General features: G+C 33.7%; 1 protein-coding gene, 1 long non-coding RNA gene and 1 other non-coding gene across 12 annotated transcripts; 2 read left to right on the top strand and 1 right to left on the bottom strand.

Annotated features, from left to right (window-relative positions):
* Positions 1–297: 297 nt before the first annotated feature.
* Positions 298–22,828, top strand: LOC114275438 (K(+) efflux antiporter 2, chloroplastic-like). 10 transcript variants are annotated; one of them, XR_014347068.1, is made up of 9 exons: positions 298–434; positions 544–642; positions 13,754–13,797; positions 20,454–20,506; positions 20,647–20,737; positions 21,235–21,373; positions 21,483–21,542; positions 21,665–21,806; positions 21,964–22,411. XR_014347068.1 is itself a non-coding variant. In XM_082899627.1 (9 exons), the coding sequence occupies exons 5-9, from the start codon at positions 20,937–20,939 to the stop codon at positions 21,981–21,983; spliced, it is 402 nt and encodes a 133-aa protein (XP_082755753.1). In that variant the 5' UTR covers positions 549–642; positions 13,754–13,797; positions 20,454–20,513; positions 20,647–20,737; positions 20,819–20,936; the 3' UTR covers positions 21,984–22,411. The 10 variants fall into 10 exon arrangements, 6 of the variants coding, with proteins under 6 accessions (XP_082755753.1, XP_082755752.1, XP_082755756.1 ...); XR_014347067.1 differs by having other exon boundaries at positions 20,454–20,533; XR_014347066.1 differs by lacking the exon at positions 298–434 and adding an exon at positions 22,550–22,828 and having other exon boundaries at positions 549–642; positions 20,454–20,513; positions 20,647–20,977; positions 21,964–22,185.
* LOC145804725 (uncharacterized) lies at positions 4,999–15,634 on the bottom strand. Its single transcript, XR_014347070.1, has 3 exons — positions 15,389–15,634; positions 6,937–15,294; positions 4,999–5,354 (listed from the first exon to the last, which is right to left on the bottom strand). It is a non-coding gene; the product is annotated as an uncharacterized LOC145804725 (long non-coding RNA).
* On the top strand, positions 20,868–20,971 carry LOC114275843 (U6 spliceosomal RNA). The gene has a single exon (XR_003633881.2). It is a non-coding gene; the product is annotated as a U6 spliceosomal RNA (small nuclear RNA).
* Positions 22,829–23,599: the final 771 nt, after the last annotated feature.

Raw genomic sequence — 23,599 nt, 5'->3', positions numbered from 1 at the left:
TGTTTATATTAGTTGGTAATATCACATACTAATGATGATGTGGTATTACCATTATATTGAATTTTTAATCAAATTTTGTATAAAAAAATAATTTATCATTATATAATTTATTTTAAGACTTATATCTATATTTTTTTATATTGTCCATGATACACTAGTTATAAATAACATTATTTTTTTGATGTTTCTCGAAATCAATCGTAAAAACTTGCGTGAAATATTTTTGTAAAACTTTTTGATATTGTAATTAATAAGTGCCTCATCTAATTTGATTTTCTAGCTCCGCCACTCACTATTGGCTCAACCAACCAAGAGCCAGCATGTGTTTGTCCAAATGTTACTATTATTCGGACCAAAGTTTTATAGAAGAATGATGGAGGCAACATTTTTTGGAAGTAACAAATCCACTTCTCACTCAACAAAAAGAATTTCAGGTGAGCCTTTGCCTTGCTAAAAATTTTAAATTACTTTATATTTGATTTTATGTATTCTGCTTTGAATGGAAAGCTAATGTGATTTTTTTTTTTTCTTTCGTTTTTGCAGTGTTAACTCTTCTTACTTTTGATAAATCATGGATATAATGTGCTAGCTATGTGAAAAAATTATCCAAAGAACACATTTACTATTTCCGAACAAGGAAAAGTAAGTTCTTGTAAAAAGCCTCTAATGCTATGTGTGCTTTGATAAATATTTATTCCGTTGATTTTGTACGAAATAACAGTCATTTGTATGTGCTTTAATAAATATTCATTCCTTAGTTTTTCTACGGAATAACATTCCTTTATAATAATAAATGATAATTTTATTTATAATATATGTAAGATTTATTTAGGGAGTAGTAATAGTAAATTAAACTTGAGAATAGAATCATCATTTTATTTCAATTGTATTTTATTGAACCAAAAACTACCTCGGAGTTAGATCCCACTAAATTTTTATTCCTTAATATATTTTTTTTCACTTTTCCCTTATGATAATATTTTCTTGTTAGTTTTGCTCACTTGATTTTTTTAAACGTGCATTCTACGCAGTTTGTGACAATCTTTTTCACTCATGTATATCCACACTTAGAAATAACATTACTGATAATGTTTATTCAATATTTAATTGCATATTTCATGTTTGATGAAAGTTATATGATTTTTCTTCATTTTCATACTTGCTTTTTAATTGAAATATTTTGTAAAATCCAAGCTAAATATGCATGGGCAGAGTTTATATGGTTCTAATGTTTTTAGGAACTGTAATATTGTATATAATCTTCTACTCCACAAAGATCCATAAAAATAAAAATAAAAATAAAAAAAGCCTAAAAAGAAAAAATGGTCTTCCAAAATAATACGTAAAAACATGTCACTTATGTTATTTTGTTAAACTTCTATTGGGTGAAATTAAAAATGGTCCATATACTATGATCTTCCAAAGTACAAATGATTATTATTATTACTTTTGAACATATTAGGACATTCTCTAATTTAATTTTGAAAATTTAAATTATTAGATGGTATTTTTTAAAAAAATTGTCCCAATATGACATATTTAGTCATATTACATGGTTTAGCTATATTTTTAGAAACTAAATTTTTAAAAGAAGTTATATAAATAGATGAAATAAGAATACTACAATTGACATAATGTATCCTATGAAAAGATTAGATTATTTTTTAAGAGCAACAATACCTTTAATAGTTGCTCTATATATAAACTTGATTAATTGACAGATTCAACATTTTGAGCACCTTGATATGCAGAATAATATTAACAATTATATAACTGGGAATGCAACTGTGTGTTTTCACATATGAAGCTAACTTAAAAAAGCTAATAGCAATGCGGGGTCCAACTAGTATAAAATAGTAATATAAAAAATGTTTTAAAAAAATACCTAAAAAATTATCTATAATTTAGATTTTGCAAATAAAAAATTGATCAAAATATTTAAAAAATTCACTAAAATAAAAAAAATATATATTGAAAACTCAAAATCTAATATTGAAAATTGAATAACCAAACAGATAAGAGCAACTTCAATCATACTTTTTATTTTTCATTAGCTAAAATATAAAAAATGTGTATTCTTTATTTTGCTTAATTTTTTTATTTTTTATTTTTATCTATATACTCCAATGTTACTCTTTATTTTACTTATCTATAGGCACAAACTGTTTAAAGAGTTTCCCAAAACTCTTCAAATGTAATTTTGAAATTTTTTATTAAATTAATTATTGTAATAGCTAGTATGTTTAACTGAATAAAATATGATAAAATTAATTATAATAGCTAACATGTGTTTTTTAAAGAGTTTCTTAGGTTTTGGACAAGGAATAGTTTCATTTTTGTTAGTTGTCCAAACAAGCAAATTGGAAATTGTGGATTTTTTATAAAAAAAAGGGGGAAAAAAAAGAAAAGAAAAAAGCCTTAGGCAAATTGTATTAATGGGCTTGAGGTTGGGCCGGCCCTTAAGATGGTGAATCAATGTACAATGTGCCCGCATTAAGGCCCCCCTTTTCAAAAGAATGAAAACAGAAATGAAAATTGATTTTGTGTCTTACACCGGTAATTAAGTTCTCATTTTGTCATGTCATTCACTAGGTAAATAATTTTATCAGATTAATAAATGAAAATAAAATTCCAAAAAAAATCTTTAGAAAATAAAAATATCAAAAAAATTATTTTTGTACAAAAATGAAAATTATAGGTGTTTTTAAACTTACAATGAGTCTGGCCCAATAGGCCCAATTCAAATCCAATATTATCTCTTTATATACTATTTCGATTTTTACGTACTAGTTTTCTCTCGACAAACCCTAATCCGGCGACATCTCGTGATTGGCGGTCATTGAGCAGAGCTTCATAAGAAATAGGTATATATATATATATATATATATATGTATATGTGTATGTGTAGTGCGAAGTGGAATTTATATTTGATTAGATCGAATTGAATTGAATGATTGTTATGTTTGAGTGAAGAAGAAACTGAGAAAAATAAGCTTGTGATGAGAACGTTTTGGACATGAGCTGCAACAACAATTTGCGCACCCATAAGTTTGGAGTTGTTGATGCGAGGAAGAATGTGTCAAAATGCTAATCTGAGGCTCTTTTTGTCTTTTGGGAATTTGTTGAACCCTTTCCAATTTCTTGAATCTTTCTTATACTCTGTTCTAAGGTTGTTTCAGTTGGAAATATGGGAAATTCTATGTTATGACGTTGATGCTGTTGGTTATGATTTGTTGATTTTTTTTAATGATCGAGTGTTTCGACCAGTTTACACGTATTTTGATTAATTTTAAGATTCACGTAAAACGCTCTCGAACAAATCTGTGCTCAGGATGTGGTCCAAAGAAATTGTTAACAGCTAGTAGGAGTTAGTTATAAATACTTTGGCCTCTTTTGGGAAGTGGGTTAAAAATCACTTCTCAATTTTTAACCCATTTTGAGTTACATCATCTTTCATATTTTTTAAACATTTTTTCAAAAAAAGCCAGAACAAGCTGAAAAGTCAATTTTTAATTATTTTCCCAAAGCACCCCTTTGGTGTTAGTTATTGCCATTGGAGGTAGGAATGGCAATTTGAAATCGACCCAACAGGGACCTGCCCCCCAACCTCGATTAGAGCGGTTTTTTCTCGAAAAATACCCTAATAGGTCGAGAATAGTATTCGAAAATGAATCCCCGATGATTTTTGGAACGGGAATGATGATACGTTTTCTAGCCCTAGCTCGTCCTTAGCCTCGACCCTGACCCCGTCCTAGTTTCCCCCGAAGTAAAATTACTATTATACCCCTATATCCTCCATTCATATGTATACCCCTCTGGGCTCTATTTATATTTATGATCTCTCATCTGTCTCTCTATCTCTCTCTCTCTCTCTTTCTCTCTGTTCCCTCTACTCTCTCTCACTCTCGCATCTCTCATATTCCTCAGCACCACCGCCACTATCCGCGACGCCAGAGTCGCCGTCTAGCTAGCATCATCACTTCATCTCTCATCGATTTTGCACCTCGGTCCACCTCATCACTCTCGCACCTCTCATTCACCTTTGTCCATCTCGCACTGCCGCTGCATCCCCTCCTCTCATCTTTGCCGTCCACCTTCGTCATTCGTTGCAGTCACCATCACCTCCGTTGTCCTCTCTCTTTCTCTGTGACAGACTCAAATATACAGATCCCATATCTGTTTGATGACACAGAGATCTCAAATCTATGTTAATGATACACACTCAAATTTGGGATATGTTGTTGTTGATGATTTTGTTGATGATGTTGATGTTGAAAATGAAACAGATTGGGGATGATACTATTGGTGATGGTGTTAATGTTCAAAATGAAAAAGATTACTTCTGTTTTGTTTTTTGTATTTTTTTTTTTTTTTTGGTCAGGGAATTTTCGGGGTCAGGGAAACCCGATCCCCGTTAGAGGGTGAGGGACGGGGACGGTGATAGGTTCCCCGTCGGGGATCGGGGACAGGGACGGGAGAATTTTCATCATCAGGGATCGGAAACAGGGAGTGTGATCCCCAACCCGACCCGGCCTGTTTGCCCTAATTGGGGGTTAGTTATACTTGGTTTTAGTGTTGGTTAGTTATGATTTATACACATTGTGATCGTAATATTAGTTATAATTTAGTTATAGAGTTTTGTGATATTAGTTATGACTTAGATAGCTGTTAGGGGTGTTCACGGTTCGGTTTGGGACGATTTGCGGTTCGATTTGAACCCACCCGCATGTATGCAGTTTGAGGAAAAGTCAACCCGCAACCACCCGCACTGCGGTTTGCAGTTTGTGCGAATAGGGTTCACGGTTGTGGGTGGTTTGCTGATTAAACTTTTTTTCAAATTTTTTTTTGTTAAACCCTTTTTTTTTCCCCCATTTTTTATCAATAGTTCTTTTAGACCTTTTTCCTCCCATTTTCTAAAATGCTCTAACATTAATAATTAATGAATTAAAACTTATAAAAAAAAACTTATAAAATAAAAAACACAACAAAATCAATTCGTAACCTAAACAAATCATTCAAAATCTACCTTCATCATTAACTTGCATTCATCCTACATTCATCATTCTTAACCCAAATTAAAAAATCTTACATTCATCATTCCTAACCCAAATAAAAAAAAAAAAAAAAAAGAGTAATTCTTCATTAACTTACATTCATCCAAAATGCAAAAAAAAAAAAAATTAAATTAAATTAAAAAAAAAATTCATTAACTTACATTCATCCAAAACCAAAATGCAATTAAAAAAAAAATTTATTGCCAAACTTCATTCAATTCAAGCCCATGAAATAAAAAAAAAAACATTTCTTAGATATCAAATTTCATCATGAATCATCCAATCCAACTTTCATGAACCCTGCACAAAAAAATATAAACTTTAATATTCAATCTTCATAATTCTTTTGAGAAAAAAAGTGTATAAAAAAGTGTATATCATATTCATTACCCACCTTGGTAATCACTCGTAAAACCAACCACTAGTAAGTGGATAATATACAAGGAGGAGCCACATTTAACTAGCTTCAACAAATTAACATAAATATTATGGCCTTGACAATGCAAATATTTTTCTTCACAACTCTTCTTTTTAAATATAAAAATGACCCACTATTGAACAGCAAGAGTTTTCATCTACTTCATTTACTAATTTCTGATAATTTCAAAACTATAGCTAGCAAACTAATGTCACAGACCTCAAAAAAAAAAAAAAAAAAAAAAAAGAAAAAGAAAGAAGGAACTCTACATGTTAAACTAAGCACATGGGTGAGAAACATAACTTGATTTTGAACAGTTTTGGCCCAACAACTCAAAATTACAATAGGATGTTCATATATACGAGTCTCATGTTAAGATAAAACTATAGCTTTTACATAACCATGTGACAAGTAGAAAGCAATAAGCACTATCCAGCTTTTGTTCCAAGTTAATAAGTGGGCTTCTCAAAAAATCAATAACCCTTCTCTTACCATATGGGATAAATCACAGAGATCTTAGTATTAAATCTTGAAGAAAATCAAAACAGGTATATGGTTATTGTCATAACCATAAAAGAACCACTTCAAGTCCTCCATCCACAGCCAAAATGAATTGGACTTGGAAGTTCATGTTTCCTCAGGAAAGGATCATAATATGCTATTATCCATTCTAGGCGAATTGCCAGCAGTAAACTGTTATAATGATTTCTTCTGTCAACTGAGACATTATAATGACAGCAAAGTTTTCAAGTCTTTACTGTTTTAGGGTTAATGGTTTTCTTATTCAAAGAGCTAGACAATGCAAGAGTCCTAGGCTGCAACTCTTGTGATCTTTAAATTTTACTTTCTTATCAATAAATTCCTACAATATCTCCCTGTTGGCTTCTCATGTTTTCAAAAAAATATGAGTAAGTCAATTCAAGACACCAAACTGGACTGAATATTTCTTATAATTCGTGTCCTCCATATAAAAACTTAACAAGTTGTGCACTATCATTGTTTAGGTGTTAGTGAACTACGTGTGCTCAGATGATGATACAAAGAAGGTGTAGGGAGGTTATAGAAAAGAACAAAACAGAATAATAATAATAATAAATTCTAAGCAACTGTAACTAAATCCTGGACTTCATTTAAAGGCTTAAATTTAAGCCAAGTTTAACCCATTATGGTGCAATTCAATACAGATCCAATTTCCATACAGATTCAAAAAAAAAAAAAAACATATTTAATTCCAAAAATTATACAGACACAGACAGATTTATGAACTGATACTCCATTTAATTCAACAGATTTAATTCCAAAAATTAACACATACATTAAATCAAAAATTAAATTAAAAAAACACATACATTCCAAACAAACACAGACAAATCTGTTGCTACAACAACAAAAAAATTTAACAGATCTGATATGTTGCAAAATAAATCAAAGATCGGGGTGAGAGAGAGAGAGAGAGAGGCTTACCTGTGATGTGAGGTTGATCGGTGCGATGAGCGAGTTGGTCGATCGGTCGATTTTGCGATGAGAGAGAGTCGATCGGTGTAGATGCAAAACTACAGAGTAAGAGACTATGAGATGAGAGAGTGAGGGAGATAGATCAGAGACAGAGAGATCTGATATGTTGGAAAAAAACCAAAGATCGGGGAGAGAGACATAGACAGAGATTGAGATTTAGAGAGGGGCTTTACCCGTGAGGTGTGCGATGAGGTCGATCGGTCGATCTTGCGACGAGAGAGAGACTCGATCAGTGGGTGTATGCAGTGCAAATGAAAATCGCGAGAGTGAGAGCGAAAGACAGACCGAGAGAAGATAAAGTGAGAGAGTTTGATTAGGTTTTTTTTTTTTTTTAACGATCAGATTTGAAGGGAAAAAAAAGGAGATTTTTTTGAACGGTCAGATTTAAAATAAATAAAAAAAAAAGTTTTATGCGGGCGGGTTAAGCGGGTGCAGGTCAAACCCGCAACCCGCCCGTAACCCGAAAATTAGATAAAATCCAAACCGCACCCTACCCTAATGTGTTTGCGAAACCGCCCATACATGCACGGTTTGGATCGGGTAGGAAGGTTTGGGCGAGTCGGATAACCCTATGCCCAGCCCTAACAACTGTATGAGTTAGTTATAGGCCCCGTTTGTTTTGGGTGAAAGAGAGGGTATTGGGATTGCTAATAACAAGGTATTAGTAATAGCCTTGTTTGTTTTGGGAGAAGGCCTTGGGACTATTAGTCCCTTGGTATTACTAATACCCTTGGAGAGGGAATTGGTAAGGAGGAGGTAGAGATGGTATTAGAAAAATAGTGAGGGGATTAGAAATTTTTTTATTTTTTTTATTTTTTATATATGGGAAATTTTTTTTAAAATATAATTTTTAATTTTTTATATTTTTTTATTTGTTTTATTATTTTATATAAAAATAATTTAATAATTTCTCACTACTAATCCCCTCACTATCAATCCCCTCCATTCTATCTCTAGAAACAAACGGGGCCATAGAGTTTTGTGATGTTAGTTATGATTGAGATTGATTATATATTATGGGTTACATGCTTATGCATGTGGTGTTCCATTATTTTTTAATTATAACTTTTTAGAATTCAATTATGACCCACAAATGTTTGCATATGGCAAAAGAGTGTGTACTATAGCATAATTCTGAAAATATTTTTGGTTTTTAATATTTTTTTTTTATTAAAATGGCTTATTTCTTTCTCTTTTTTTTGGGTGTTAAAAAGAAATATCCGGATGCCAATAATATAAAAAAATGCTTTAAAAAAATACCTAAAAAATTATCTATAATTTAGATTTTGCAAATAAAAAATTGATCAAAATATTTAAAAAATTCACTAAAAATTAAAAACTCAAATTTGATCTTGAAAATTGAATAGCCAAACAAATAAGAGCAACTTCAATCATACTTTTCATTTTTCACTCGCTAAAATATAAAAAATGTGTATTCTTTATTTTGCTTAATTTCTTTCTTTCTTTTTTTTTTATCTATGTACTCCAACATTACTCTTTATTTTACTTATCTATATACACAAATTGTTTAAAGAATTTCCCAAAACTCTTCAAATGGAACTTTGAAATTTTTTATTAAATTAACTATTGTAATAGCTAGTATGTTCAACTGAATAAAATATGATAAAATTAATTATAATAGCTAACATGTGTTTTTTAAAGAGTTTCTTAGGTTTTGGAGGAGGAATAATTTTATTTTTTAGATGTCCAAACAAGCAAATTGGAAATTGTAGATCTTTTTAAAAAAAAAAAAAAAAAAAAGCCTTAGGCAAGTTGTATTAATGGGCTTGAGTTTGGGCCGGCCCTTAAGATGGTGAATCAATGTACAGTATACCCACATTAAGGGCCCTCTTTTCAAAAGAATGAAAACAGAAATGAAAATTGATTTTGTGTCTTACTCTTACACCGGTAATTAAGTTCTCTTTTTGTCATTATTCACTAGGTTACTAATTTTATCAGATTAATAAATGAAAACAATATTCCAAAAAAAAAATCCAATTTTTAGAAAATAAAAATATCAAAAAAATTATTTTTGTACAAAAATGAAAATAATAGGTTTTTTCAACTTGTACATGTTAGGCACAGTTTTTTGAAAATTATTTTGAGTTTTTAATGTGTTCAGTGAATTTTTTCATATATATTTGTTTAAAAACTTTTTAATGCACACAATCTAAATGTATATAAAATGTATGTTTGTGAATAAATATGAAAAAAATAGTTTGAAAACCAAACACAACACACAAAAAAAACACTAAAATGGGCCCAAAAGAGAGGATCAATAAAATGGGCTAGAGAAGCAGATCTGGACTGCAATGAGTCTGGCCCAATAGGCCCAATTCAAATCCAATACTCTCTCTTTATATACTATTTCGATTTTTACCTAGTTGTCTTGTATCTGAGTGTCGACGACAAACCCTAATCCAGCGACATCTCGTGATTGGCGGCCATTGAGCAGAGCTTCATAACATAAGAAATAGGTATATATATATATATATATATGTGTGTGTATGTGTAGTGCGAAGTGAAATTTATATTTGATTAGATCGAATTGAATTGAATGATTGTTATGTCTGAGTGAAGAAGAAACTGAGAAAAATCAACCTGTGATGAGAACGTTTTGGACATGAGCTGCAACAATAATTTGCGCACCCATAAGTTTGGGGTTGTTGATGCGAGGAAGAATGTGTCAAAATGCTAATCTGAGGCTCTTTTTGTCTTTTGGAAATTTGTTGAACCCTTTCCAATTTCTTAAATCTTTCTTATACTCTTGTTTTAAGTTTGTTTCAGTTGGAAATATGGGAAATTCTATGTTATGAGGTTGGTACTCTTTGGTTAAGATTTGTTGATTTTTTTTTTTAATAATCGATTGTTCGGATTAGTTTACACGTATTTCAACTAATCTTAAAGATTCACGCAAAGTGTTCTCTCCAACAAATGTGAGCTCTGGATGTGGTCCAAAGAAATTGATAGTAGCTCGTGGGAGTTAGTTATGAGTACTTTGGTGTTAGTTATTGCCATTGGGGGTTAGTTATGCTTGGTTTTAGTGTTAGTTATGATTTTATACACATTGTGGTGTTAGTATTACTATTAGTTTTAATTTAGTTATTGAGTTTTGTGATGTAGTGTGTTAGTTATACCTAGTTATGATTTTATACACATTGTGGTGTTAGTATTAGTTATGACTTATATAACTGTATTAGTTATAATTTAGACGTAGTTATTTAGTAATTTCAGAGTTGGCATCCAAATATTTCTTTTTAACACAAAAAACAAAAAAAAAAAAAGAAGAAGAAGAAGAAGAAGAAGAAGAAAAAGAAATAAGTCATTTTAATAAATAAAAAATTATTAAAAACAAAAAAATATTTTCAAAATTATGCTGCAGTACACACTCTTTTATCATATGCAAACATTTGTGGATCATAATTGAATTCTAAGAGGTTATAATTAAAAAATAAATTGAATAATAATGGAACACCACATGGTATATATACAACCAATGAAAGTCATAACTAACATCACAAAACTCTATAGCTAAATTATAACCAATCTAAGTCATACTCTGAAATTACTAAATAACTACGTCTAAATTATAACTAATACAGTTATATAAGTCATAACTAATACTAACACCACAATGTGTATAAAATCATAACTAACCCCCAATGGCAATAACTAACACCAAAGTACTCATAACTAACTCCCACGAGCTACTATCAATTTCTTTGGACCACATCCAGAGCTCACATTTGTTGGAGAGAACACTTTGCGTGAATCTTAAGATTAGTTGAAATACGCGTAAACTAATCCGAACAATCGATTATTAAAAAAAAAAAAAATCAACAAATCTTAACCAAAGAGTACCAACGTCATAACATAGAATTTCTCATATTTCCAACTGAAACAAACTTAAAACAGAGTATAAGAAAGATTTAAGAAATTGGAAAGGGTTCAACAAATTCCCAAAAGACAAAAAAAGCCTCAGATTAGCATTTTGACACATTCTTCCTCGCATCAACAACCCCAAACTTATGGGTGCGCAAATTGTTGTTGCAGCTCATGTCTAAAACGTTCTCATCACAGGCTGATTTTTCTCAGTTTCTTCTTCACTCAAACATAACAATCATTCAATTCAATTCGATCTAATCAAAAGTAAATTTCACTTCGCACTACACATACACATATACATATATATATATATATATATATACCTATTTCTTATGTTATGAAGCTCTGCTCAATGGCCGCCAATCACGAGATGTCGCTGGATTAGGGTTTGTCGTCGACACTCAGATACAAGACAACTAGGTAAAAATCAAAATAGTATATAAAGAGAGAGTATTGGATTTGAATTGGGCCTATTGGGCCAGACTCATTGCAGTCCAGATCTGCTTCTCCAGCCCATTTTATTGATCTTCTCTTTTGGGCCCATTTTAGTGTTTTTTGTGTGTTTGTGTTATGTTTGGTTTTCAAACTATTTTTTTCATATTTATTCACAAACATACATTTTATATACATTTAGATTGTGTGCAGTAAAAGGTTTTTAAACAAATATATATGAAAAAATTCACTGAACACATTAAAAACTCAAAATAATTTTCAAAAAACTGTGCCTAACATGTACAAGTTGAAAAAACCTATTATTTTCATTTTTGTACAAAAATAATTTTTTTGATATTTTTATTTTCTAAAAATTGGATTTTTTTTTTGGAATATTGTTTTCATTTATTAATCTGATAAAATTAGTAACCTAATGAATAATGACAAAAAGAGAACTTAATTACCGGTGTAAGAGTAAGACACAAAATCAATTTTCATTTCTGTTTTCATTCTTTTGAAAAGAGGGCCCTTAATGTGGGTATACTGTACATTGATTCACCATCTTAAGGGCCGGCCCAAACTCAAGCCCATTAATACAACTTGCCTAAGGCTTTTTTTTTTTTTTTCTTTTTTAAAAAGATCTACAATTTCCAATTTGCTTGTTTGGACATCTAAAAAATAAAATTATTCCTCCTCCAAAACCTAAGAAACTCTTTAAAAAACACATGTTAGCTATTATAATTAATTTTATCATATTTTATTCAGTTGAACATACTAGCTATTACAATAGTTAATTTAATAAAAAATTTCAAAGTTCCATTTGAAGAGTTTTGGGAAATTCTTTAAACAATTTGTGTATATAGATAAGTAAAATAAAGAGTAATGTTGGAGTACATAGATAAAAAAAAAAAAGAAGAAAGAAATTAAGCAAAATAAAGAATACACATTACAGTGACCTGAAATGTCAAAGTCAAAGTCCAGCAGCCCAGTCGAAGTCGAAGTCGAAGTCGAGAGAGGAAGACACGACATAGATTAGGGATTTCATTAGTCAAATTTGGGTTGTATTGTATATGAGTTGTAATCCTCTATGATTGGAGCCATTCGAACACACATTACAGTCATTAGATCATAATAAGGAATTAAACAATCAAGCGCGCCTAGGCTCGAGCCTTGCGCCTCTCGCGCCTGGTTCAAGTCGCGTCCAAGGCGAGCGACTTCCTCAAAGCACCAAGCCTGGGTCCTATTAAGGCGCATACCTCACGCCTTGCGCCTAGGCGCGCTTTTCACAACACTGGTTAACACCTCGAATTCAAGTTTCTTAAAGAACTAGTTTGCCTGGAGTGAAATTCGTCTCTAACTCCTAATCCGGGAACCCGATTGGAGTCCCGTCTTCTCCCACAAGTCTCTCGTGCCTAGACGGTCGTGTGTGCCAAGTTTCGTGCCAATCCGACCCCAATTGGTGATTTTGGCGAGTCAACACCTCGAATTGAAGTTTCTTAAGGAACTAGTTTGCTTAAACCGAAATACGGCTCTAACTCCCAAACCGAGAACCTGATTGGAGTTCCGTCTTCTCCCACAAGTCTCTCGTGCCTAGGCGGTCGTGTGTGCCAAGTTCCATGCTAAACCGATCCCTTTCGGTGATTTTGGGACGTTAACACTTCGAATTCAAGTTTCTTAAAGAACTAGTTTGCCTAGAGTAAAATCCGTCTCTAACTCCTGATCCGAGAACCCGATTGGAGTCCCGTCTTCTCCCACAAGTCTCTTGTGCCTAGGCGGTCGTGTGTGCCAAGTTTCGTGTCAATCCGACCCCGTTGGGTGATTTTGGGACGTCAACACCTCAAATTTAAGTTTGTTAAGGAACTAGTTTGCCTAAACCGAAATACGGCTCTAACTCCCAAACCGGGAACCCGATTGGAGTTCCGTCTTCTTCCACAAGTCTCTCGTGCCTAGGTGGTCGTGTGTGCCAAGTTTCGTGCTAAACCGACCCCTTTTGGTGATTTTGAGGCGTTAACACCTCGAATTCAAATTTCTTAAAAAACTAGTTTGCCTAGAGTGAAATTCGTCTCTAACTCCTAATTTGGGAACCCGATTGGAGTCCCGTCTTCTCCCACAAGTCTCTTGTGCCTAGGCGGTCGTGTGTGCCAAGTTTCGTGCCAATCCAACCCCGTTGATTGATTTTGAGATGTCAACACCTCGAATTTCGTGCCAATCAAGCTATGATTGTAGAAGAAGATTATGGGTACTGGAATCCCACACCATATTTTGGTGGTGGTGGTGGTGGTGACACCGCACCAATTCCTCATGCAAAAGTTTCCTGTTCAGAAGAGACCTGAACAATCATATGATGCATTAACCTATCCAGGTCAATTTTTTTTCTGTATTAGTTCTTCCCTATTAATCACCATTCAGAAACAATATCAGAAATTATAATGCAGGCATTTTCTTGCAGGAATCCCACAATGCAGACTACAAATTCTCGAATAAAAAACTAAGGTATATGTTTTATTATCCTATGAAACTGATCCATAACGCCTCCCCATTTTTCTTTATTTTCTTTTCTTTTTCCTCGTGCCAAAAAGATTTAGGTTACAATGTTCAGTTGTCCTTGAAAACATTAACTGGGGATAGCCTAGTGGCTGACACTTTCAATCAATTCCATGGCTAAACATGATGGTACTGAACAAATAGTAGCATCCCTTGACGAGATAATAAGAAATAAGCCTATGTGTTTCTCTTTTATAAGTCATCTGCTTATATTACTTTATTTTGCACAGGACTTTAAATAACAATAATCTACTAGTGCTAGTCCAACTATGATTGGATAGAGGCCCATTCTCCATGCAGGGACACCACTTGGTCTTTTCCCTCCTACCCTTTTTGACCAGTAAAAATAAAACATAAAATAGCATAAAGATATTTTAGGATTTTAGTACGTACCATCATTGTTAGTTTCATTGGTTATTGATGTCCTCCTGTATGATTGTATCACAGCAGACACTTAAATGAAGAATACATATTGGCAGGTTCACAGAAATTAAGAACCTCATATATGACAATCCAATATCATAATACTAAAATAATCAGCTTTAAAACAGAGAGTTCAAATTATTAGCAGGGTACAATCCATTCAAGTGATTCTACAATTAACTGATAGAGGAAACAAGAAGGCCAATTTAGACAACTCTCAAATTTGACACAAAGGCTTAAAACTAGAATTGTAATGAGCATATTATGCTACCAAAGAAATAAAAAATGTGATTACTGATGCACTGACCTAGAAAGTAGCTCATTAGATTCCAAGATGATAAAAACTGAAATCTAAAACCAGATTGAAACACAAAATGTCAAAATAAAAGATCACATATACTTGTAACAAGAATCCCACAGAAAATTAGACCAAGGGCATTTTTTGCATGAACAAAATTTAAATAAGATATCAATGAAACAAGGGCTGTCATTTGAAGTCATAACCATGCACGGATTTCAACCAATACTAAAAACCAGGATTTCTATTTCAAATGTTTAAGAAAGGTTACTTTGAATTCCAAAGTAATTCAAAAAGAAAAAAAAAAAACAGATCTGATTGCATAACAGAAATGAACAGATTTAGTTCTAATCACAGATTTAATTCCAAACAGAAATCAACAGATTCAATTCCAACACAGAGATCTGTTGCCACACAAAAAAAAAAAAAAAACACAAATCTGATTGCCTAATAGAAATGAACATATTTAATTCCAATAACAGATTTAATTTCGAACAGAAATCAACAGATTTAATTCCAACTCAGAGATCTGTTGCCATAAAAAAAAAAAATCACACACAGATCTGATTGCCTAACAGAAATGAACATATTTAATTCCAAATAAATAACAGATCTGATGAGATGTGAGAGAGAGAGAGAGAGAGAGAGGCTTATCCGTGAAGTCGATCGGTGAGGAGTCGATCTTGCGAGGTTGATCGGTGAGGAGTTGATCTTGCGAGGTCGATCTGTGCAGACGAAAATGAGAGAGTGAGAGAGAGACTGATGAGATGAAGTGAGAGAGAGACTGATGAGATGAGAGAGAGAGAGAGAGAAGCTTACCTATGAGATCGATCGGTGCAATGAGAGAGTGAGGTCGATCGGTGAGGAGTCGATCTTGCGAGTTTGATCGGTGTGGAGTCGATCTGTGCAGATGAAAATGAGAGTGAGAAAGAGACTGATGAGATGAGATGAAATGAGAGGAATGAGAGAGCTGTGTGCATATTAGGGCTTTTTTTGGGGATTTTTGGTTGAGGGGGGAAAAACGAGCGGGAATGGAAAAGGGGGAAGGGATTAGGGATTTTTGACGTTGGGGATTTTGGGTTTGAGAATTTTTTTTATTTTTATTACAAATGAATATTTAAATAATAAAATGATTTTTTTTTTTTTTTCAACGGAAGAATTGTTAAAAAAATTATTTTTTATTAAAATAATTTTTTTTTTTATAGTTGATGAATTTTATTTTTTTTTACATTTAGTAAGGTTGAAAATTTATTTGTTTCATATTTATTTTAATGAATAAAAAAATTTTTTTTTTTATTTGGTAGAAGTAGGGATAATATTTTTCATTAAAATAAAGTTAATTTTTTGTGGTCAATGAAAATAATTTTTTTGTGACTCATTTTTTTTTTTTATACTAAAAATCAATAACTAATTTTTTGTGGTAGAGGATAGAAATGGCAGTAGTGGTGAAAGTGGTGGATAAGAGGTGATAGTGGTGGTGGTAGTGATGGTGAATGAGATAAGTGGTGAAGTTGTGGTAGTGGTAGAGGAGATAGAATAGCGGTGGTAGATGAGAGGTAATGGTAGCAGTAGTGGTGGTAGTGGAGTGGTAGCGATGATGGTAGTGGATCGATAAATCGAAAAGGAGCTCAGTAAATAGAGAAGACGGAAGTGAGAGAGTGAGCAACGCAAACAGAGAAAAAGATAGAGAGTAAGAGACAGAAAAAGAGATAGAGAGAGAAGAGAGATGAACGAGAGAGATAGAGAGAAGAGAGATGAACGAAAGAGACAGAAAGAGAAAAGAGATGAGAGAAGAGATAGATAAATAGAGAATATGAGAAGGAGAGAGTGAGCAAGGCGAACATAATGAGGGAGAAATAGACAAATAGACAAGCATACAGAGAGAGAGATGAGTGATGAGTGTGAGAGAGTGAGAGTGAGAGTGAGACAAAGAGAGAGAGATAGACAGAAAAAGAGACAGAGAGAGAAAGAGAGAGAGAGAGAGAGAGAGAGAGAGATAGAAAAGGTGAGAGAAACAAGAGATGAGAGAAAGCTAGACAAAAAGAGAGAGAAATAAAGCGAAAAGAGATGAGCGAGAGAGAGACACAGAAAAAGAGAGAGACATAGAGAGAAGAGAGACAGATAGACAAACAGACAGAGAGAGAAGAGTGATGAGTGAAAGAGAGAAAGAGAAGAGAGAAATGAAGATGAAAAAATGGATAAAAAGATATAGACAAAGAGAGAAAGAGCGAAAAGAGATAAATGAGAAAGAGACAGAGAGAGATGAGCGAGAGAGATAAAGAGAAGAGAGACAGAGAGAGAAGACAGATGAGAGAGATAGAGAGAAGAGATATGAGCGAGAGACAACGAGAGAAAGAGAGAAAGACAGAGACAGAGACAGACAGACAGACAAACAGAGAAGAGTGATGAGTTAGAGAGAGAGAGAGACAAAGAGAGAAAAAGATAGAGAGTGAGAGACAGAAAAAGAGACAGAGAGAGAAAATAGATGAACGAGAGAGATAGAGAGAAGAGAGATGAACGAAAGAGACAGAGAGAGAAAAGAGATGAGAGAAAAGATAGATAAATCGAGGAGAAGCTCGATAAATAGAGAATATGAGACGAAGAGAGTGAGCAAGACGAATATAATGAGGGAGAAATACACAAATAGACAAGCATACAGAGACAGAGATGAGTGATGAGTGATGAGTGAGAGAGTGAGAGTGAGAGAGAGACAGAGAGAGAGAGATAAACAGAAAAAGAGAGAGAGAGAGAGAGAGAGAATGAGAGATAGAAAAAGAGAGAGAAACAAGAGATGAGCGAAAGATAGACAAAAAGAGAGAAATAGAGCGAAAAGAGATGAGCGAGAGAGAGACACAGAAAAAGAGAGATGGGCGAGAGAGATAGAGAGAGATATAAATAAGAGAGAGAGAAAAAAAATAAATAAATGAGAGAGATAGAGAGAAAAAAGATGAACGAGAGAGATAAAGAGAGAAGACATAAGAGATAGAGAGAAGAAAGATATGCGAGAGACACAGAGAGAAAATGAGAGAGATACACAGACAGACAGAGAAAGAAGAGTGATGAGTGAAAGAGATAAAGAGAACAGAGAGAGATAAATACAGAGAGACAGGAAAATGAAAAAATGAATGAAAAGAGATGTTATATTAAAAGAGTAAGACGACATCGTTTTTTTTATTTTTTTTGTGACAGAAAAATACCATTGAATTTATTCAAACTATTTTGTGACGTATATAGATGAAGCTGTCTCAAAACCACAATCACTATGTTAGGTTAGAGTTTTCCAAAAACTATTTTGAGAAAATTATACTTTCTTGTTTTCCGTGTTATATTATTTTTACTGAATTTTTTTAATTTTTAGACATACCTAACATAAATACACCTAAAAAGTAAAAAAATCTTTTAAAAATTCACTAAATACCAAAAATACAAAAGAAATACAATAATTCAATACATTTTTTTTTATATTTGTATGTATTTATTAATTTTTAAAAATATTTTTTCATAATTTTTTTTTTTAGATACATTTAAGTAAAGTGCATCTAAAAAAAATTTAAAAATTTAAAAATATTCACTTTAAAAAAAAAACCACAAAAGTGACTTTTTGCGACGGTAAAAAATACCGTCTCAAAAAATCAGAGTATTTGCGACGGTAAAAAATACCGTCTCAAAAAACAGAGTATTTGCGACGGTAGCAAAATACCGTCTCAAAAAAGAAGAGTACTTGCAATGGCAGAAAATACCGTCGCAAATACTCTCCTTTTTTGCGACGGTATTTTTCAACCGTCGCAAATACTCCGTTTTTTGAGACGGTATTTTTTACCGTCGCAAATACTCTGTTTTTTGAGGCGGTATTTTTTACCGTCGCAAAAAGTTACTTTTTGCGACGGCAAGTGTACCGTCGCAAATAGTTCCGTCTTTTAAGCCCCATTTTCTTGTAGTGATAACTTCTCCTATGTTAAAATTTAGAGCCGAGACCCTCTCTAAACATATTGGGAGTGTGGACATTGAAAACAAAAATGCTCAAGAGTTTCCTCAGTTGCGTAACAGCGTGGGCAACTAAGATCTGTCGGTACACCCCGTAAATGAAAAAAGACCTTAACAGGGAAAATTCTATGTAAAATTTTCTAGATAAAAAGAGCCCATTTAGGTGGAATATTAAAATTCCAAAGCTGTTGCCAACAGTCCCGTCTAATACTTGGGCGATTTAAGGAATAAACAACACGGTCGGACACCACCTGATAGTACTCGGACTTGACTGTATACCTGCCATCTCAAGTCAAATGCTAAATCAATTTATAGTCTCTTTCTGCCATAGGAAGATGAATATTGCAAATATGCTTGGCCAAATCATCAGGAAAAAGGACTCGAATTAAAGGTGCCCTCCATTGATGAAGTTGAGAATCAATCAAATGCTTCACTTTAAGTGAATAAAAACGCTGTCCCAAACCTCGACCCATCATCACGTTACTTGTTGTAGGAATCTAGTTATCCTCAAACGGATCAATCTTCTTCCCATTACCTACCACCCACAACAAACCTTTTAGAAGAAGCTCCTTACCCCAAAGAATACTCTTCCAACCCCAAGAACTCCCCCATTTTTTCTTTGCATAGACAAAACCCTCCTTATGACAATATTTAGCCACTAAAACTCTGCTTACAAGAGACTGAGGTTCAGTTAAAATTCTCCACGCCGTTTTGGCCAAAAGTGCTTGATTAAGAGCACCCGGATCCCTCAAACCTAGCCCTCCCCTCCCGTTTAGGTAAACACAGAGACGACCAACGTTTCCCCACAAGTCCCGTCCCATCAATTTTCTTCCAAAGAAAATTAGTTACAATACTCCGAACTTGGCGAATAAAATAAGCCGGGGCCTTAAAGACAGACATGAGATAAATGGGGATAGATAGAAGGGAGCTTTTCACCAAAACACACCTCCCCGCAAAAGAAAGAATTTTTTTTTTCCATCCCTGTAATTTAGCTTGCAATTTATTTAAGACTCCTGCAAATAAGTCTCCTTTTCAACTACCCACACTACTAGAAATATGACTTTCTGCGTCTATCTTTTTGCGACCGTTTGTTTTGCGGTCGCAAAAAATCTCTTTTTAATTGACCCAACTGTGTTCTTAAAAATAAAAAAATAAAAAACCCCCAAATCACTAAAAAAACTTGACCCGTCCCCCTTTTTTCCCCTTATTTCCCAAATCTGAACTCTCTCTCTCAAAATATGTCTATCGCTCGACTCTCTTGCTCAAATCTCACTGTCTCTCTCACTAGACTCTCACTTTGAAGAAGATTTGAAAATTTTGATCGATTGTTGATGAAGAGTTGAAGATTTCAATCTGCAGTTGATGAAGATTTCGATCGATCCATAATCGAGATTTGGCACATCTTCATCGATTCATCTTTGTAAGCCTAAACACTTCTCTTTGTCCCTCTCTGTAATGTTTGGCACATCTTCATCGATTCATCTTCATCGCTCGAATCTTACTCTTTGTAATGTTTGACGTATCTTCATCGATTAATTTGTAATGTGTAAATTGAAACATTAATCGATTCAACTGTCTGTCTCTCTCTCTGTAATCTTGCTCTCCTCTCTGCTCTTCGTACTCTCTCTCTATATATATATATCCATGTAATGTATCACCGATATGTGTTGTTCAATTACAACAGTGTGTAAATTACAACAATATCACTTGAATTGTTCAAATTACTGGAAACACTTCATCGCTTGAATTGTTCAAATTACTTCTCTCTGCAAAATTGTTGAATATGCTGTTCATTTCATGGCTGCTACATGTGCTTTGAATATCAATTAGACATGTTCTATTTAGGAAAGAAAAAATTCTAGATCTAATATTTTTTTAACTCTCGTTTCTGTCATTACAGGTCAAGCCCAAACCTAACTCAGCTAGCGTATAAGGACTTCTGAGAGACTTAATGTTGACAGTTATTCCCTTGCTTACTTTGTTTGCCCTCAGAACCTAGTATTCCATACTACTTATTTGTTTAGGATTTTATTATATTTTTTGTTTCAGTTTACATGATTTAGTATTCTTCTTTTATTTTTTCTTTTTTTTAGGTAAATGAGGAGGAAGCTTCTCTTTTTGGCATGTCGTGGTTGCTGTTTGCAAGTGTCATATATGTACCTATATTCCAAAAAATCCCTGGAGGTAACTGAATCTCATGATCTATTATTGTAGTAGTTAAATTGAAGCCTCATCTTTGACTTATTTAGTGTAAGATGGTTGCAGCATGTGGCATGATTTCATGTTTGGATGTATAAGGTACATGCACTTCATGATTGTTCCTATATAGTATCAGATAAATTTGGAATGGTACATAGAGGATTAGCATGGCTCCTGCAAAAGGATGGCATACAAATGCCACTATCTGAACTCTTTTATATCCAGGTTTTTTTACTTGGCATTTCATAGCTCATGTTTCATTATCCTTGTTTGTTATTGATTATGCTTTTGTAAACGTCTAGAAGTAGAACACTATAATTGCTAGGAGTACAATTTAATGGGTTTGATAACAACAATCATACTGTTCTTGGACTCAGCCATCATCTGCATGTATTTTCTGGCCATTTTCTTCTTCTAATATGTGTTTGGAGTTTTATTTGTTTCATTGATAATGTATGTTTTTTATCTGTTGCAATGTTTAGGCAGTCCTGTTCTTGGATATTTGACTGCTGTCATATTGATTGGACCTTATGGTCTCTCTCTATTATTCATCATGTACATGAAACAAAGGCGATAGCTGAATTTGAAGTTGTTTTCTTGATGTTTAATATTGGCCTGGAGGTAGAATCCATCAAACCTTGAAGTTAATTTCTCTAGACAGCTATTTGCCATGACATTTGACCTGCTAATAACACAAAGAAAAGCTAAGCATTTTGTCTTCATTTTGCAGCTTTCTGTTGAAAGACTGAGTACTATGAAGAAATATGTTTTTGGTTTGGGCTCTGCTCAGGTGGTTGGAAAACTTGTTTTTCAAATATTATCACTTGTGTTTTACCACAAGCCAGCAGTTTTATGTGCATTGATGCATTTGTATCTTAGTTTTGTTTTTTGTAACGTGCACAACAAATGCAGGTCTTGGTGACCGCAGTGGTGGTTGGCTTAGTTTCTCGCTTTATTGCTGGTCAGCCCAGTCCTGCTGCAATTATCATTGGGGATGGCCTGGCATTATCTTCCACTGCTGTTGTCCTTCAAGTAACAGTTAATGAGCAGCTTTGTAAGTTCTCATGCTATCCCATTTTTAGTTCTTATGTCACTTTGTTCCATTAGGACCAAGTAGTCAGGACTCAAAATTTGTTGGTTGATATGCTTTTATTAGGCAGTTGAATAATTTTATAATATTTTATTTTATTTTTATTGTATTTTTTCTACAGGTATTGCAGGAATGAGGTGAGAGCATGTCACGCCATGGACGAGCTATAACTACAGTTCTTACAGGTGGTTTTTTGTTCAGAGATGTTCCATCTAGTGCTGCTCTTCCAATTATTCGACCAGCTCTTGGAAGGCAGCACTCCATATCAGACAGAGCAAAGGTTGCAATGCAAGGATACTTGAATCACTTCCTCAGCAAAATCGATATTGTGAACTCTCGCAAGGTATGCCAGGGGTCTTCTATTTCAGAGATGGTTGATGCTTCTTTACTGTAGTTATAGCTTCTAGTAGAAATTCAGATATATGTGAATGATTCTTGGTGTTTTCTTTTTCTATGAAGTTGCAACTGTGTATTTGGTGGTGCTTGTATTAGAGCTGAAGTTTATTTTGCACTGCTGGATGTTGCTTTGTAATGTGTTTTTCAATGTGGGAAGTCTTGTTAACAACTAATGCTATTGTTAGCCAAAGACCATGTTGCTTTAGCTTAATTCAGTCCAGTATGATCCCCCTTGCATTTACTTTATGTTAGTGGGCTGAAGGGTTTTCCTTGTGAAACTTCCACTTATCAGGCTAAAACACTGACTGCAGATGTTATGCTGCAATTTACACTCGTATGCAATAATTAACATGAATGCAGCTGGATAAATGAGTGATGAGAGAGTGGTTCTGCAACTAGGGTGGATGGCCGTAGAGCTTTTTGATCTCCACAGAGAAGTAAGAGTTTAAGTTGTTGGATTTGGTTGCATCATGAGGAATCCGGGGTAGTTTATATTTTGTTGAGGGAAGTGATGGAAAATAATACATGTGTATTAGAATTTTTGCAAATATCACTTTATATTTATTGTATATACTATATATATATATATATATATATATGAGAATATAGGTTGCTAAAACATTGTAGGTATTTTATTTATTTATATTTTTTTTGCGACGGTAACAAGATGGTCGCTAATACATTGTAGGTATTTTTTTAATTTTTTTGCGACGGCAAAATATTAGTCGCGATAAGTAGATTAGGCGGTCGCAAATAGTTTGCGACTGCTATTTTGCGGTCGCAAAAAGTATTTGCCACCCCCACATTCGCGACCCCCATTTGCCGTCGCATGAGCCGTCGCAAAAAGTCTTTTGCGACTGTTTTTTATAATTTGCGACGGTTTATAGCGGTCGCAAAAAGTGGTTTTTTTAGTAGTGCCACATATAACGAAGCTCTCAAATAGGTGGCTAACTTCGCAACAAACTTGATCCCCAAACAATCCGTAAGAAATTGGCCATGTGAAGGCAACATATTAGGACTAACAAACAATTCTGATTTCTGAAAATTAATATGTATCCCAGATTGGTGACAAAAGGCCTCCAGAAACCATTTAAGACACCAAACCTCAGCCATGACAAACGGCATAAAGATTAAACAATCATCTACAAACAAAAGATGAGAAATCAAGGGCACCCGTTGACAAATGGAAATCCCACGACACACCCGTTGAGAAGCTAGATTATCAAACCCCGAAGACAGAGTTGGAACAACTATTAAAAACAAGTAAGGTGATAACGGGTCGCCCTACCTCAACCCACAAGTCAGTTGAAACCAATCAGACTTTGTGAGTTTACCAAGATCGAAAAGGACACTGTTGAGAG

The sequence above is a fragment of the Camellia sinensis genome, chromosome 12 (assembly GCF_055761805.1).
Source record: "Camellia sinensis isolate YWXY chromosome 12, ASM5576180v1, whole genome shotgun sequence".
Taxonomy (NCBI): Eukaryota; Viridiplantae; Streptophyta; class Magnoliopsida; order Ericales; family Theaceae; genus Camellia; species Camellia sinensis.
Note: the sequence above shows the minus strand (reverse complement) of the source record. Positions and strands in the feature narration are given on the sequence as shown.

Bases quoted from the DNA above. Each gene is read 5' to 3' on its own strand.
- LOC114275438 (XM_082899627.1), top strand. From the start codon at position 20,937: ATGGCATACAAATGCCACTATCTGAACTCTTTTATATCCAG. The intron at 20,978-21,234 runs GTTTTTTTACTT...TGCAATGTTTAG, and splicing joins CTGAACTCTTTTATATCCAG to GCAGTCCTGTTCTTGGATAT. The intron at 21,543-21,664 runs GTGGTTGGAAAA...CAACAAATGCAG, and splicing joins TTGGTTTGGGCTCTGCTCAG to GTCTTGGTGACCGCAGTGGT.